General features: G+C 54.2%; 1 protein-coding gene across 11 annotated transcripts in view; it reads left to right on the top strand.

Annotated features, from left to right (window-relative positions):
* ILF3 (interleukin enhancer binding factor 3) overlaps positions 1-9,550 on the top strand; it is a 38,719-nt gene extending 29,169 nt beyond the window's left edge. For 3 of the 11 annotated variants that reach the window (XM_074384627.1, XM_074384626.1, XM_074384628.1), the window contains 9 exons: positions 279-446; positions 848-985; positions 1,090-1,266; positions 1,364-1,517; positions 1,645-1,698; positions 5,406-5,771; positions 6,615-6,743; positions 7,256-7,596; positions 9,337-9,550. In XM_074384627.1, coding sequence (XP_074240728.1) covers positions 279-446; positions 848-985; positions 1,090-1,266; positions 1,364-1,517; positions 1,645-1,698; positions 5,406-5,771; positions 6,615-6,743; positions 7,256-7,389 — 1,320 coding nt within the window. In that variant the 3' untranslated portion in view covers positions 7,390-7,596; positions 9,337-9,550. Of the gene's footprint in view, positions 1-278; positions 447-847; positions 986-1,089; positions 1,267-1,363; positions 1,518-1,644; positions 1,699-2,137; positions 3,490-5,405; positions 5,772-6,614; positions 6,744-7,255; positions 7,597-9,336 lie in introns of those variants that run through there. The other 8 variants (XM_039465957.2, XM_074384630.1, XM_074384629.1 and 5 more) reach the window with 8 other exon arrangements.
* The last annotated feature ends 4,307 nt before the right edge of the window (positions 9,551-13,857 follow it).

Here is a 13,857-nt window from a genome sequence, read left to right as displayed (position 1 = left end):
CTCATGGAGGGCATTTAGATCCTAAAAAACAAATGCTTAGATCGGGGTGCGTATTTGCCAAGGCACATGTGGCAGGAACACCTTCTGCACTGTGGCTGGCAGGCAGAGGGGTGCCCAAACGTAGTTGGGCATTATGGCCTCCTGGGGGCAGGACCTGAAAGTAAAAAGCCCTCCAGATGGCTTGCCAGGTGCCTGTTGGGCATAGGGAGGCCCTGTGTGTATGGCCTCCAGGCTGAGCCCTTCTGATGAGGATCTTGGGGGTCTGGCCACCTCTGCAGGTGTTACAGGACATGGGCTTACCGACGGGTGCCGAAGGCAGGGACTTGAGCAAGGGGGAGGACTCAGCCGAGGAGACTGAGGCGAAGCCAGCAGTGGTGGCCCCTGCCCCAGTGGTAGAAGCTGTCTCAACCCCCAGCGCTGCCTTTCCCTCAGATGCCACTGCCGAGGTGAGCACATGGTGGGTGCTGGGAGGGACTGCCAGGACAGAGCAGGCAGCCCTGTGTGCCAACAGCAAGGTGGTTACTGGTCCTTGTTAATTTCCCCCAAGAAGCCACTCTTTCAGGCCAGGAGCCCACAGTGCTGTCCTCCAAACCATGTTTGGGAGGGCCTGCATAAGTTTTCCCAGCATCCTAGGCTATTCCAGGGTGGCCCTGGGTTGAGAACTTTCTGTTCAGAGGGGAGGCACGGGCAGGGGGTGCATTGCAGCCCTCACTAGAGTCAGTGGAGACTCTGGCAAGGGCTGGCAGGGTGCAAGGAGCAGAGGCTCTGCCTTGGTGCTGCTACTCCTCCTGTGTTGCTGGAAAGCCCATAGCTGAGTTTGTTGGTTTTCTTTTTTGTTTTCCCTGAGAACGTAAAACAGCAGGGGCCGATCCTGACAAAGCACGGCAAGAACCCAGTCATGGAGCTGAATGAGAAGAGACGTGGGCTCAAGTACGAGCTCATCTCTGAGACCGGGGGCAGCCATGACAAGCGTTTCGTCATGGAGGTGCGCGGCCTGGAGCTGCCCGCTGGGGTGATCGTGTGGGGAGGCCTGGGGTCCCCCTGCTTCTGGAGGGAGGCACTGGGTTACCCCCCATCTGCACTTTGCAGGTTGAAGTTGATGGACAGAAGTTCCAAGGTGCTGGTTCCAACAAAAAGGTGGCAAAGGCCTATGCTGCCCTTGCTGCTCTAGAAAAGCTTTTCCCTGACACCCCTCTCGCCCTTGATGCCAATAAAAAGAAGAGAGCCCCGGTACCTGTCAGAGGAGGTCCGAAATTTGCTGCTAAGGTAAGCAGTGGCCCTTGAACCTCCTCGCCTTGGGTATAGGTTCTCCTGCAACCTGAGCATGAAGGGACTGTCTCTTCCCTTTGTTCTCTCCTCTTAGCCACATAATCCTGGCTTTGGCATGGGAGGCCCCATGCACAATGAAGTGCCCCCACCCCCCAACCTTCGAGGTCGGGGAAGAGGCGGGAACATCCGGGGGCGAGGGCGAGGGCGAGGATTTGGTGGCGCCAACCATGGAGGCTACATGAATGCCGGTAAGGGCCCTTGTATTGCACTGACCTGCGTTCCCCCACATGCATGCTCTGGGAATAAGCCTGTGGTGTCCCTGGGGTGGGCCTGAGACACCAATGGTCCCCGGTGACCCTGTCTGTCCCCTTCCAGGTGCTGGGTATGGAAGCTACGGGTACGGAGGCAACTCGGCAACAGCGGGCTACAGTAAGTGTGCGTTTCTCTCTGTCTGACGTGGGAAGCAGCTGCAGTGTAGCTTCTGGGCCTGAGTTAGCACAGGGCGGCTAGAGTAGCCTCATGGAGGCTTTAGGGGGGCACACAATCTTTTTGCGGTGATTAGGTCAGATGGCCCTTGAGCCCCCTGTCCCACAGTGGGATTGATTCTGTGTTAACACACGAACTCGTGTGACTGCAAATTTCCTTAAAAGTTAGCATTTTAAATTTCTCTGCTTTAAGCCATGCGAAGCACCAATCTTGTGAATATGCTTTTCCGGCCAGTGCACAGCTCTTGTCTTGAGAAGGAGCCTTCATTGGGGGGTTACAGGAGCAGAGAAATCTAAAACATGAATTTCAAATGTGGCGCTCTGTGCCCTTTTTCAAAAGAATTCTAATTTCTTCTCTCTGCTCTGTCTCCCCCCTTTTGTAGGTGACTTTTTCACAGACTGCTACGGCTATCATGATTTTGGGTCTTCCTAGAGCGTCTAAAAGTATTGCACACAAAATCAACTTTTTACTCCAATTTCCTCCAACTCCAAAACCCAAAGTGTCCGTGCTGTGTCCCTGTGCTTCACTGGGTTTCTCAACCGTGGCTTTTCACCGCAGCTTGTCTGAAACTCTTAGCCTGCAGAATTTAAGACAATGGCAGTTTTTATCGTGATTTGCCTTTGAACTTGGTCCTATTGAAGTTCACAATAAGTGGAAAACAATTTTTTCAGAGAATGTATTTTTGTGCAGAATTGCACAGAATTCTAGAGACAGCGTTGTTCGGCATCAAGGCAAAAGCCCACCTTTGCTTTTTATGGAAAGCATTACTTTATTTAAAGAGACAGACAATGACGCATTTTAATCTACCTTTGTCTTAATTTACAGCAGGTTTTGTATGAATTTTTAACCTTTTAACAAACTCCCAAATCTGGTTGATGCCTTTGACAGTGATGAAAACGATTTCACCACATCTGAATCCAGAGAAACCGGCTTTTTTTCTTATTTCTTATGAGCATGTTAAAACGTTGGGAACGTGTGGGGAATTGTATATTGCGCTGAGTTAACTTCTCCCGCCTCTTGTAATGCCCTGGTGGGTTCTTGTTTGGGAATGCAATATTTTGTGGCTGGTTTAGCTAGAGAGTGAACTCTCAAAGGTATCAAAACTGTGCTTCCATTATTAGTTCAAGAAACAGGCTTTAAGGGGTAGATGATGTGAAATTTTGCAAGTCCAATTACAGCTGCAGATGCATGGGATTCTGGACTTTTTTTTTTGTATTTAGTTTAATGGGATGTTAAAAGTAATCAAGGAGAAAGAACTGTGATGTTCCCTGCTTCTCCAGTAAAGGGCTGGCTTTTGCTTGGGCAGAGCTGGTGCTGCTGGGTCCGAAGCTGCCACAGACTCCAAAGGCATAGAAGTTTCTGTCTTTGCAAACACACATGGAGTCATTGACTGAGACCCCTGTTTCCTGGCAGGTGCCCTCCCTGGAAACTGGTTTTGGCTCTGTTCAGTGGTTCTTTTTGCAGCAAAGCCTGCCTCTGTGTTGACTTGCAAGATTTTGCGTTTATTCGGGCAAAAATTGGTCAAAATGGTTACTACGTGATTTGTTCCCAGAGGTTTGAAACATTCAGTGAAACTTTTTAAAACTTTCATTGCATGATGTATTTTTTTTTTTAGAAAGTTATTGTTTGAGAATAATGTCTTTTTTATACCAGGAAATAGTTATCCTGAATGACGTTGAAAACTTCCCCCTCCCCTTTATTTTTTTTTAATCAATACATGTGAAAGTAACAAGCCCTCGGCCCTTGCGTCTTCATTCATTCCCGGCTTCAGGCGGGGCGAGGTGGTGTGCTCAGTGCAGGACACTGGGGAAGCTGGGACTGTGGGCTACGTGGGTACAGGTCTTGGTGGGGGGTTTCTGAAGATCCCATCCTCCCAGTCTCCTCGCTGAGCTGCCGCATGTTCGCTTTCTGGCATTGTGGGACACGTGCTCCCCCTTGGTGTCTTGGCTTTCTGATGGGGGGGGTGAGGGAGGAGGCCTAACTGTAAAACACAAACTGGCCGGGCGCGGTGGCTCACACCTGTAATCCCAGCACTTTGGGAGGCCGAGGCGGGCGGATCACGAGGTAAGGGGTTCGAGACCAGCCTCACCAGATGAAACCCCGTCTCTACTAAAATAGAAAAATTAGCCAGGCATGGTGGTGTGTGCCTGTGATTCTAGCTACTCAGGAGGGTGAGGCAGGAGAATCGCCTGAGCCTGGGAGGCAGAGGATGAAGTGAGCCAAGACTGGGCCACTGCATTCCAGCCTACGCAACAGAGCGAGACTCAGTCTCAAAAAATAAAAGTTTTAATAAAAAGAAGACCGCAAGTTGCAGATAGTTCTGTCCACATTGTCATGCAGGCAGCCCACCACACCAGCGTGGGGTACACATCTCCCATGGGTGGAGGCATATGAGAACTCCCAGTTACCCCACCCAGGAGGCAGTGGATCCTTGGTGTCCTCAATCTGGGAAGGAAGGACAGGCTGTGTGGGAGCCTCCCCTTCCCTTCCACCCACCCTGGACCCAGCGGTCTAGGTACCCTGGCTGTCTGGGCAAAGGTGGCTGCATTCAGAAACCGGCTCTGAGAGCCCAGGAGCTCAGCTGCGCCTGCTGAGTGCTTGAGTGTTGCCCAGCTGGGCTGGAGAGCCACCACCATGGCCTGCCCTCCAGCCTCACCCACCCTCTGAGCCCTTCCACACCCACTGTGGAGACTCCCTGTGTGGGGCTCCCTCGCAAGGCTTGGGATGCAGCATTTCCTCAGCCGGTGCCATCCCCTTTGCTCCACCTGAGCCTCTGAAGGAGCCATTAATTGACAAACCTAATGACCAGAAGTGGAGTCTTGCTGCTACATTTTCAGCTTGTGGCTGAGAATGGTGGCTGCACTGCATGCTCTCAGCCCTGCCACTCAGTCCCATCTGTGCCTAGTAGCTGTGCTGAGGACAGGAAAGGGGCCTCAGGGGTCACCAGGGCTGTAGGTCTAGGCCTCACTTCAGCTGTCCTGGTCCCAGCCATGGCCAGGCTCCCCTCCCACCCCTCAACACGTACACACTACCTCCACTGCCAGGCTGGGGCTCGCTGACACCCGGAGTCACAGGCTTACACGAGTATCGCAAGGGTGGTGCCTGCACCATTGATTGAGTCTCGGTTTGTCTTCTAAGAACCAAACCAGCTCAGACCAGTTGGTCTTCCCAGGATGATGACGGTCCAGGGGACTCTTTAAACAGCATCTCCTGGGGGCCTCCAGGCCTGTGCCTATGGAGCCTGGTCCCAGCAGAGCAGGGAGGAGGGGGGTGGCCACTGCTTCTCTGGGGCTTTGCTTTTTCTGTCACCATTGGGGACCTCTGGGTAGCCGTCAGCTAGCCGTGAATGTCGTCTCACGCTCGGAGTCCATCTCATTGTAATGTTGACATCCGCTGCAAAAGCTGCTGGCGCGTGCTGCTTGGCAAAGCCCCATTGTTGTCATCAACTGCTGGGTGAGTGGAGCTGAAGGCTGGGCCGGCCCGAACAGCTGCACTAAGGACGGGAGCCACTGCTCCTCTCCCTCCTCGTCCTGCTGCCTCTGACCCAGGCTTGCGGGTCAGCCTTCAGGGCCCATGGTTGCCACCTGCCCTTCCCTCCCTTCCCCCTGCCCTTTCCCATCCTCCGCCTGACCCACTGCCTCCCTGTTTAGGTCAGTTCTACAGCAACGGAGGGCATTCTGGGAATGCTGGTGGCGGTGGCGGCGGGGGCGGTGGTGGCTCCTCTGGCTACGGCTCCTACTACCAAGGTGACAACTACAACTCACCAGTGCCCCCAAAACACGTTGGGAAGAAGCAGCCGCACGGAGGCCAACAGAAACCCTCCTATGGCTCAGGCTACCAGTCCCACCAGGGCCAGCAGCAGTCCTACAGCCAGAGCCCCTACAGCAACTATGGCCCCCCACAGGGCAAGCAGAAGGGCTATAACCATGGACAAGGCAACTACTCCTCCTACTCGAACTCCTACAACTCTCCCGGGGGCGGGGGCGGATCGGACTACAACTACGAGAGCAAATTCAGTGAGTTGGCTTCCAGAGCCCCTCGGCCAGGCTGGGATCCAGGCCCCAGCGGGGCAGCCCATGGAGTGGTGGAAGCTCGGCACTGCCCGGACCTCTGGCCGAGTTACTAGGCAGAGGACAAGTGGTGTTGGCTGTGGGCGGGTGCTAGGAAGATGGGGCGCGGGGCCCCGTGGTGCTGTCTCCGCCACTCCCTCTGGTGTTTTCCGAAGGCAGAATTAGCTGAGGTCTCTGTGCCGAGACCCTGGCTGTGGGTGAGGCCTCGAGGTGATCTGGGACTGGCTTTAGAGAGTTTTCCATCCAGCCCCTTAAAGAGCCTGACTCTGCTACAGCCTGTCGCTCTTCCTCATGCGCAGACCCAGCAGGCCGGGGCTGCACCAGTGGCCTGGTGGGGCTGAGTAGGTGTGTCCTTGGGACCCAGCAGCTATCAGCCGCAGGCCAGGGAGTTGACAGAGGCTGCGCTGGGTACGTGGGTCAGAAGGGGATGCTGTGTGTCTGATGCTGCTGGCTGAGGAGAGGTGGCTGCTGGGGTCTTGTGTGCTCCTCAGCTGCTGCTGGAAAGCTTGGGCTGCAGGCCAGATGGGAACACAATCCGGAACGGGGCTTTGGAGCTTGGTGACCAGCCCAGCCCAGGGCCAGGTGACCCTGCAGGGCTCCAGCTGATGCCTAGCATTTGTCTGTTGGGCTGATGTGTGACATTGAAGCAGGCACGGAGAGGGATAGAGGCAGAGGCCCAGGGTCTGAGCTAGGGGCTGGCTGCATCCAGGGTGCACCACAAGGCCCCTGGGCCGCCCCAGTTGTGTCTTTCCTCGGGCCCCTTAACCACTCCTATCTTCTCTCCCTCAGACTACAGTGGTAGTGGAGGCCGAAGCGGCGGGAACAGCTACGGCTCAGGCGGGGCGTCCTACAACCCAGGGTCACACGGGGGCTACGGCGGAGGTTCTGGGGGCAGCTCCTCATACCAAGGCAAACAAGGTGTGCTTGGAGCCCCGGGTGGCACAGCATGGGGGGCCCAGCAGCTGCAGTGAAGCGGGCTGTGGACCTGGTGGGAGCAGACAGCAGCATAGGCAGGGCTGCAGTGGCAGGTGGGCCCTGTGAGAACACGCACTTGGCTGCACTGGCAACTGCTAAGGCTTTTGGGAGCAGCCAGTGAGCCAGCAGTGTTCCCACTCAACCCCTGGTACCTGCATGAAATGTGGGTGACTCTGAGGCCAAATAGCTGTTCCCCCTGGTTCTGGCCAGTAGCTCAGCCATGGGCTCAGGTAGCTTTCCCCAGAAATGAGGGTCACAGTAGTCCCACCTCTCAGAGTCTTGATGCCAGCCTGATGCCAGCCTGATCCAGTGATGTGTGGCAGGCAGGCAGAGCCGCACAGGAGCCCACCTGTCTTGCCCACCTGCATCCTGGTTGAGGCTTGGGAGTGGGCTGCCTCCCTGAGCCCCGCTGGTGGCTGGGCCCCTCGGCTCTAACTCACCACTCTCTCTCCTAGGAGGCTACTCACAGTCCAACTACAACTCCCCCGGGTCTGGCCAGAACTACAGTGGCCCTCCCAGCTCCTACCAGTCCTCACAAGGCGGCTATGGCAGAAACGCAGACCACAGCATGAACTACCAATACAGATAAGCCCCTGAGGGGCAGAGATTTCTACCTTCTGCACTTACTCCCCATCAGAAGATCGAGTTTTATGCATCACAGTTAACATGTCAGCTGGCCCTCCAGGCTCCCGCCCCCAACCCGTCCGCGTTGCTGTGTCGTGAGGTGCAGCGGGTCACCCTGTGGCCTGTCCTGTGACCCATATTTAGCCGTGTTTGGGACTTCGTGTCTTCAATGGTTTGTTAGTTGCCATTACAACTTTGTCTGGGTAGAGTTTTTGAGTTCTTGCAGTTCAGTATCCCTCTGTCTATTCACACTTGGTGTTAGTGGTAACTCAGTTTGTCTTTAAATAGTTACGGAAGGGATACGTCATCTGTTAATGCTTTTGTGAAGTGAGTTAAACGAGCTTTCTGTATTTTAATGCTTTAGTGTTTCAGTTTTATAAGTGAAGATTTTATTTTAAAAACCAGTGGGAAAGAGTGGGGGGTTTCTTTTTATGTCTGGGTCATTCAGGCAGTACATCTGAATTAAGCTGAATGTAGACAAATAAAGAAAAACAAAACTGCGCCCGTCTTAGGCCTGGGTGTCTGACCCACCAGCAGTGCGATGGGCAGGTTCCCCTGCTCTGTTCCCACTCTTGGGAAAGCAGGGTAGGCCATCAGGATGGTCCCTGGTCCCTAGAGAGGGTCCAGTTCCAGGCTTATAGACGCTTTACTCATGCTCAGCAAAGGCCGGTTCCTGGTCCCCTGGGCTGTGTAGACCCAGTGTCCCACCAGGCTCCAGGCTCCCACCATCTACAGAGGGGCTTACAGTGCCCATTCTTGGGCAACCCATGACAAAACAGGCAGGCTTTTTCTGCTCCCTGATTCTGGTGTAGTTCTAAGTACACCAGTCCTCTGTAGGGACAGGCCTGTGGTGGAACACGTAATCCATTTAGAACAGAATGGGCAGGTGAGGCCTGGGTAACCACAGCCACGGACTCCCTACTAGCTACTGCAGCTTCAGCCTGCTCGTCGTCTGGAGGCTCACGGAGTGGGGAGTTCGGGGTTCTTAGACCAGTAGATTTCCCTAGAGCGTGATTCTCCCGTCTGAGGCAATCTCACCTCCCAGGGGAAATTTTGCAGTGTTTGGAGGATGTTGTCACAGCTAGCGGGTGCTCTGGTATCTAGGCCAAGGATGCTGCTAGGCTTACTATGCTGCCCAGAACAGTGTCAGATAACAGGGACTGCCTTATCAAAACAGCAGGCATGTGGAGGTGGACACCACACCAGAGCAGCCCTTCTCAGCTCTACCTTGCCTGGGGAGGGAGGAGGAACCCTGGTTTCAGGGCAGTGCTGGGATTACCTTTTCTCAGGCTCCTTCCATGGCAGCTGTCCAGGAAGAGCTGCACTTGCTAGGCCTGGGACCACACGTCTACAGAGACCCTACTCTGCTGGCCTGAGCCCCAGGCCTTCCCCTCCTGTGCTTGGGTAACCATGGCCACTGGGAGAATCAAGGACCATTTTTGATTCAGAATCATCCAGCTAATGTAGAAAACCAAGTGTGCTTTCAAAGGATGCAGATTTGCTTTCTTGGAGAGGTGAAAGAACGAGTTCTGTGCTAGAAAACTTTCGAGGAATTCTCATTTGTGTTAGAGCAGAGGAGATCCCAGATACCACGTGGCCCCTCCCAGGAAAGGCTGGGAGAAGAGGTGGCCTGAAGCACCCTGGGATCCCAGTAGCACACACAGTTGAGGGATGAGGATGAATGAGTCCCACCCCTGATTTTGATGGGATGTGTTCATGTCTCGTCTCCTCTCCTGGACACATGAAGGGGTTGGGACAAGAAGAGACCCCTGTGAGATCAGCAGACGTTGTGCTTGAGGAGAGGATACCAACCTGCAACACCCACGGAGAGGGACACATCAGGCCCTACCTGCTAAATGCTTCCAAACTCCAGGCGGGCGTCCACATTCTCAACACAGGCCTTTCTTTACAGTTTCCTGATGAGTGACCACCACCACCACGTTCAAGTTTCTGAATGCAGACCACCACAAGGGACGGATTCCACCCGCCCGTCCTGCTGCAGATCTGTAACACAGCAGATGTGTGTCTGGAAAGAACAGCTCCTGAGCACAGAACCCTTGGAGCCCTCACTCCACTTCAGGGGCCTTGCCAGTGCTGATGATGCTGTCATGCCGCTGGCCTATGACAGTATTCTGTCTACACCAGGACGCTGGGTTCCAGAAGCTGTGGCTGTCACCTTGAGGGCTGACCGGCGGCCTTCAAACCCAGGAAACCGACCTGCAGGAGGGCCTACTCATGGGCCCAGCAAAAATTTAGCTGGGCAACAGCTGGCTTGTGATGAGACATCTTGATCAATGTGCTTTGGGTGGACGTTGTCCTACATATTGAGTGGAGACCACCAGGAGCATCCGTGAGTGGGGCAGGGGCCCACACCCTTACATGATGAATTCATAGGATGGGGTGCTTGGTGATGGGCCGTGGAGGTCCGTGACTCAGGACTGAGCGCACACCATCCCAGAGGGCTCAGGATGCCCCAGGAGGGAAAGAAGGGCAACAGACCCAGACCACATGATTGGACATGTGTGGTTGGCTGGGATGATGATGGTAGGAGGGGCAGGGCCTTGCAGGGGATTGGCACTGATCCCAGGGAGGAAGTACTGGGGCTTGATGACGGGATGAAAGGGGGCCTCTGAGCCATAACAAGGGGCACATCAAGGATTTCCGCCACCAGGCCCTGGTTGTCATTGGGCAGGGATGTAGTCAGCCCCAAGGGTCGCCACCCACCTGTGTGGGGCCGTCTGTCCTGGCAGGGAAATGTAGATCTCTTGTCTCAGCACCAACCTTCCTTGTACAGTCAGCAGGGCTGGCCCTGCCCCAGGGACTCACTGCATGTTCCCGGACCTCCAGGCCTGACCTTTGCAGCAGAGGTGGCAGCCTCTGGATTCCATCAGCAGCTGTGAGCCCCACTCTGGCTGTGCACTGCATGGCCTGAGACCACTGGACACAAGTTGGGCAACAACTCAGCCAGCCTGATGGCAGGTCACATGCTCGCTCTAACCCATCCCAGAATAAACGGAGACTTCACGTGTTCATTGTTTCATTCACTCAACATTCGTTCGTTCATTGTTTGAGACAGGGTCTTGCTCTGTCACCCAGGCTGAAGTACAGTAGTGACATCATAGCTCGCTGTAGTCTTGAACTCCTCAGAGCTCAAGCAGTCCTGCCCCCACAGCCTCTGTGAGTAGCTGGGACTACAGGGGTGTGCCTCCATACCTGACTAATTTTCTTGTAGAGGTGAGTCACATAGCCTAGTCTTGAACTTCTGGCCTTAAGCAACCCAGCCTCTGCCTCAGTCTCCATAGTGGCTGGGATGACAGACAGCACCACTGCGCCTGGCTGTCATGTTTATTATGGGTGGTGCTTATGTGTCAGGTCTGGTGCTGGTTGCTGGGAAAGCCGTGGTGAACCTGCTCCCAACCCTTATGGAGCTTCCTGGCATGTAGAGGGCTGTGTCCCCAGCTGGACAGAGTGCCTGTCAAGGCTTCCCCTCAGGTGAGAAAGGGCAGGTAAGCTGGACCCCGAAGGAGTGTTATGAAGGAAGAAGGAAGGTTAGGCCAGGCAGAGGGAATAGCTTGGGCAAAAATACAGCCGATGGATGAGGATGCGCTTTAAGAAGCTGAGATCAGGTGGGTGGGGCATTTTGGATGCAAAATGAAGGAATGGTGGGAAGTGAGACTGGAAGTCATTAGGATCTTGGCCCCCAAGTGCAGGACTTGGTGCAGGAGTTCTTGCTGCCTTTCTAAGGAGCCATGGATGGAGTCTGACATGGGAAGACGACAGACCAATTCAGGCTTCACAACAGTATTTTCAGACAGGGTTTCAGTCTGCTGCCCAAGCTGGAGTGCAGTGTTGCCAATGTGGCTCAGTCATCCTGGGTACCTAGGACTACAGGCCATACTGTCTGGTTAATGTTTCCTTTTTTTCATAGAGGCAGGGTCTTAGGTTGGTGTCCAGTTCCTGGCCTCAGGCAATTGTCTCTTGAACTTCACTGTTGGAATTGCAGTTTTGAGCCACTGCACTTTGGGACAGTTTTGATTGCTTAGCCAAGTAGGTGTGTGGGAGAGGTAAGAATGGGGCCCTAGAGACAAAAGAGGCTCAGGTTCTGGAACGTCAGAGCTGAGGTTTAGAGTGATTTCTGCGGCTGAGTCCACTGGTCTTGATAAGGGAACAGCTCCTAGACTCAAAGGTTAAAAACGGTATGTCAAGAATAAGGGGGTCCATCATTCTCATACTCAGGGAGACCAGTATTCTCTCCACTGGGTAGCCAAGAAGTCCATGAATTCCCAAGTCTTGGGGCAGTGCATTTGTCTTTTCGAAAGAGTTGGTGCCTAAGGTAACAACAAGATTACTTGTTGGCAACGGGCCAGTAGATGGGTGGCAATGTCACAGAGGGCCAGTCCCCACACGTCTGATGAATAAACTGGAGAAATCCTCCAGGATACCGAGATGATCACCCGAACTCGGGGCTTGCTCCAAGGACCCCTATTTCAGCAAAACCCCTAACTCTTCTAGAGGTTCTGTATTCCTGTCAGTGTTCAGAAGTCCGTATCCTGCCTATGTGGGTCCCAGGACCTCAGCACCCGCTTCCTAAGGCCAACCACATAGTCCCCGTTTGGGAACTCCCCTGAGCAGCTGCGAACGATCCCAGAGAAGGCAAGGTTGGGGATCCGGTAGCCCCCGTCACTCACCCGGGATGCTGCGCAAGCTTCCACGTGAAGAGCGCGGAAATCGCCCCAGGACCAGCCGCTGCAAACCACCACTTCCAAACTTCCTGCCGACCTCTAGGCTCCGGGTTGCCTGTCGTCTCTTCCTTGGGCAATCAACAAGCCTCGCCTCCGGATGGGATTTCTCAGGCCCCGCCCCGGGCACCCCTGCCCTGTGTGTAAACTCGCTTTGTTCTAGGGTCATCGAACTTTTTTTTTTTTTTTTTTTTTTTTAAAAGAGGGTTTCCCCATGTTGGACAGGCTGGTGTTGAACTCTCGACCTCAGGTGATCCGCTCGCCTCGGCCTCCCAAAGTGCTGGGATTTCAGGCGTGAGCCACCGCGCCCGGCCAAATTTTTTTTTTGAAACGGAGTGGAATCTCGTTCTGTCGCCAGGCTGGCGTGCAGAGGCGCGATCTCGGCTCACTGCAAAGTCGACTCCCTAGTTCAAGCGATACTCCAGCCTCAGCCTCCCGAGTACCTGGTATTACAGGGACGCGCCACCACGCCCAGTTAATTTTTGTATTTTTAGTAGAGACGGAGTTTTACCATGTTGGCCAGATGGTCCTGACCTAGTGATCTGCCAGCCTCAGCCTCCCAAGGTGTTGGGATTACAGGCGTGAGCCACCGCTCTCGGCAACAAACTCTTGTAATTGGGCGCGCTCGCAGGCCCCGCCCCAACGGAGCGCGCCACAGCGTGGAGCGTACCGCTTCTCATTGGGCGTTTGCTCAGGCTCCGACCCCTGAGCCGCTGCTTTCCTTGTCTCCAGGCAACGCCAACGGCGCTGTCCGCCGTGCTGAAGCCGCACACCGAGCGCGGCCCGCAAGTTGCAGGCTCGCGGCGCCCCCAGCTCTCCTAAGTGGGTGGCGCCAACACCCTAAAGCAGGGGCCACTAAGCCTCCGCTGCGAACTGTCCCCAGTTTGCCTCTTGGTGATAGGTAGAGCTCACTTCTCCCCACGGTGAGAAAACCCCACCGTCCCATCCAGCTCAGAGGAAAGCCTGAGGCTTCCCACGACTTCGTGCCGTCACCTCCACACCCTCATCTGCTCCCCTCCAGCCTCACTGACCTCCGGGCTGCACAGCAAACAATCCAGATACATTCCCACCTCCAGGCCTTTGCTCTTAACTGTTCCCGCGGCCTGGAATGCTCTTTCAGATTCGGAGTGACGACTCGGCCCAACTTTCAGACCTTAACTCAAATCCCACCTTCTCAGTGAGCCCAGCCCTGACTGTTCTGTCCTACTGAACACATTGACCTCTCTCTATATGTATGTATATATATAATTTTATTTTTATTTTTTCCGAGACAGGGTCTTCCTCTGTCGCTCAGGCTGGAGTGCAGTGATGCAATCATAGCTCACTGCAGCCTCCACCCCCGGACTTAAGTGATTCTCCTGTCACAGCCTCCCAAGTAGCTGGGACTAGAGGTGTGTAGCCTTGTGCCCATATAATTTTTGTATTTTTAGTAGAGATGGAGTTTTTGCCACATTACCCAGGCTGGTCTCCAACTCCTGGGCTCACGTGAGCTACCTGCCTCAGCCTCCCAAAGTGTTGGAAGTACAGACATGAGCCAGTCCATTCAGCCTAGAATATATATATGTTTTTTTTTCCCCCAGAGAACATCAGTGATCCAATGGTTAGAATATATTTTTTAAGTGGATGGATTAAGCCCTTTGTTGATAATTGTTGAAACTGGGTCATTGGTTACAACGTGATAACTAGACAAATCT

Source organism: Saimiri boliviensis, chromosome 14, assembly GCF_048565385.1.
Source record: "Saimiri boliviensis isolate mSaiBol1 chromosome 14, mSaiBol1.pri, whole genome shotgun sequence".
Lineage (NCBI taxonomy): Eukaryota > Metazoa > Chordata > Mammalia > Primates > Cebidae > Saimiri > Saimiri boliviensis.
Note: the sequence above shows the minus strand (reverse complement) of the source record. Positions and strands in the feature narration are given on the sequence as shown.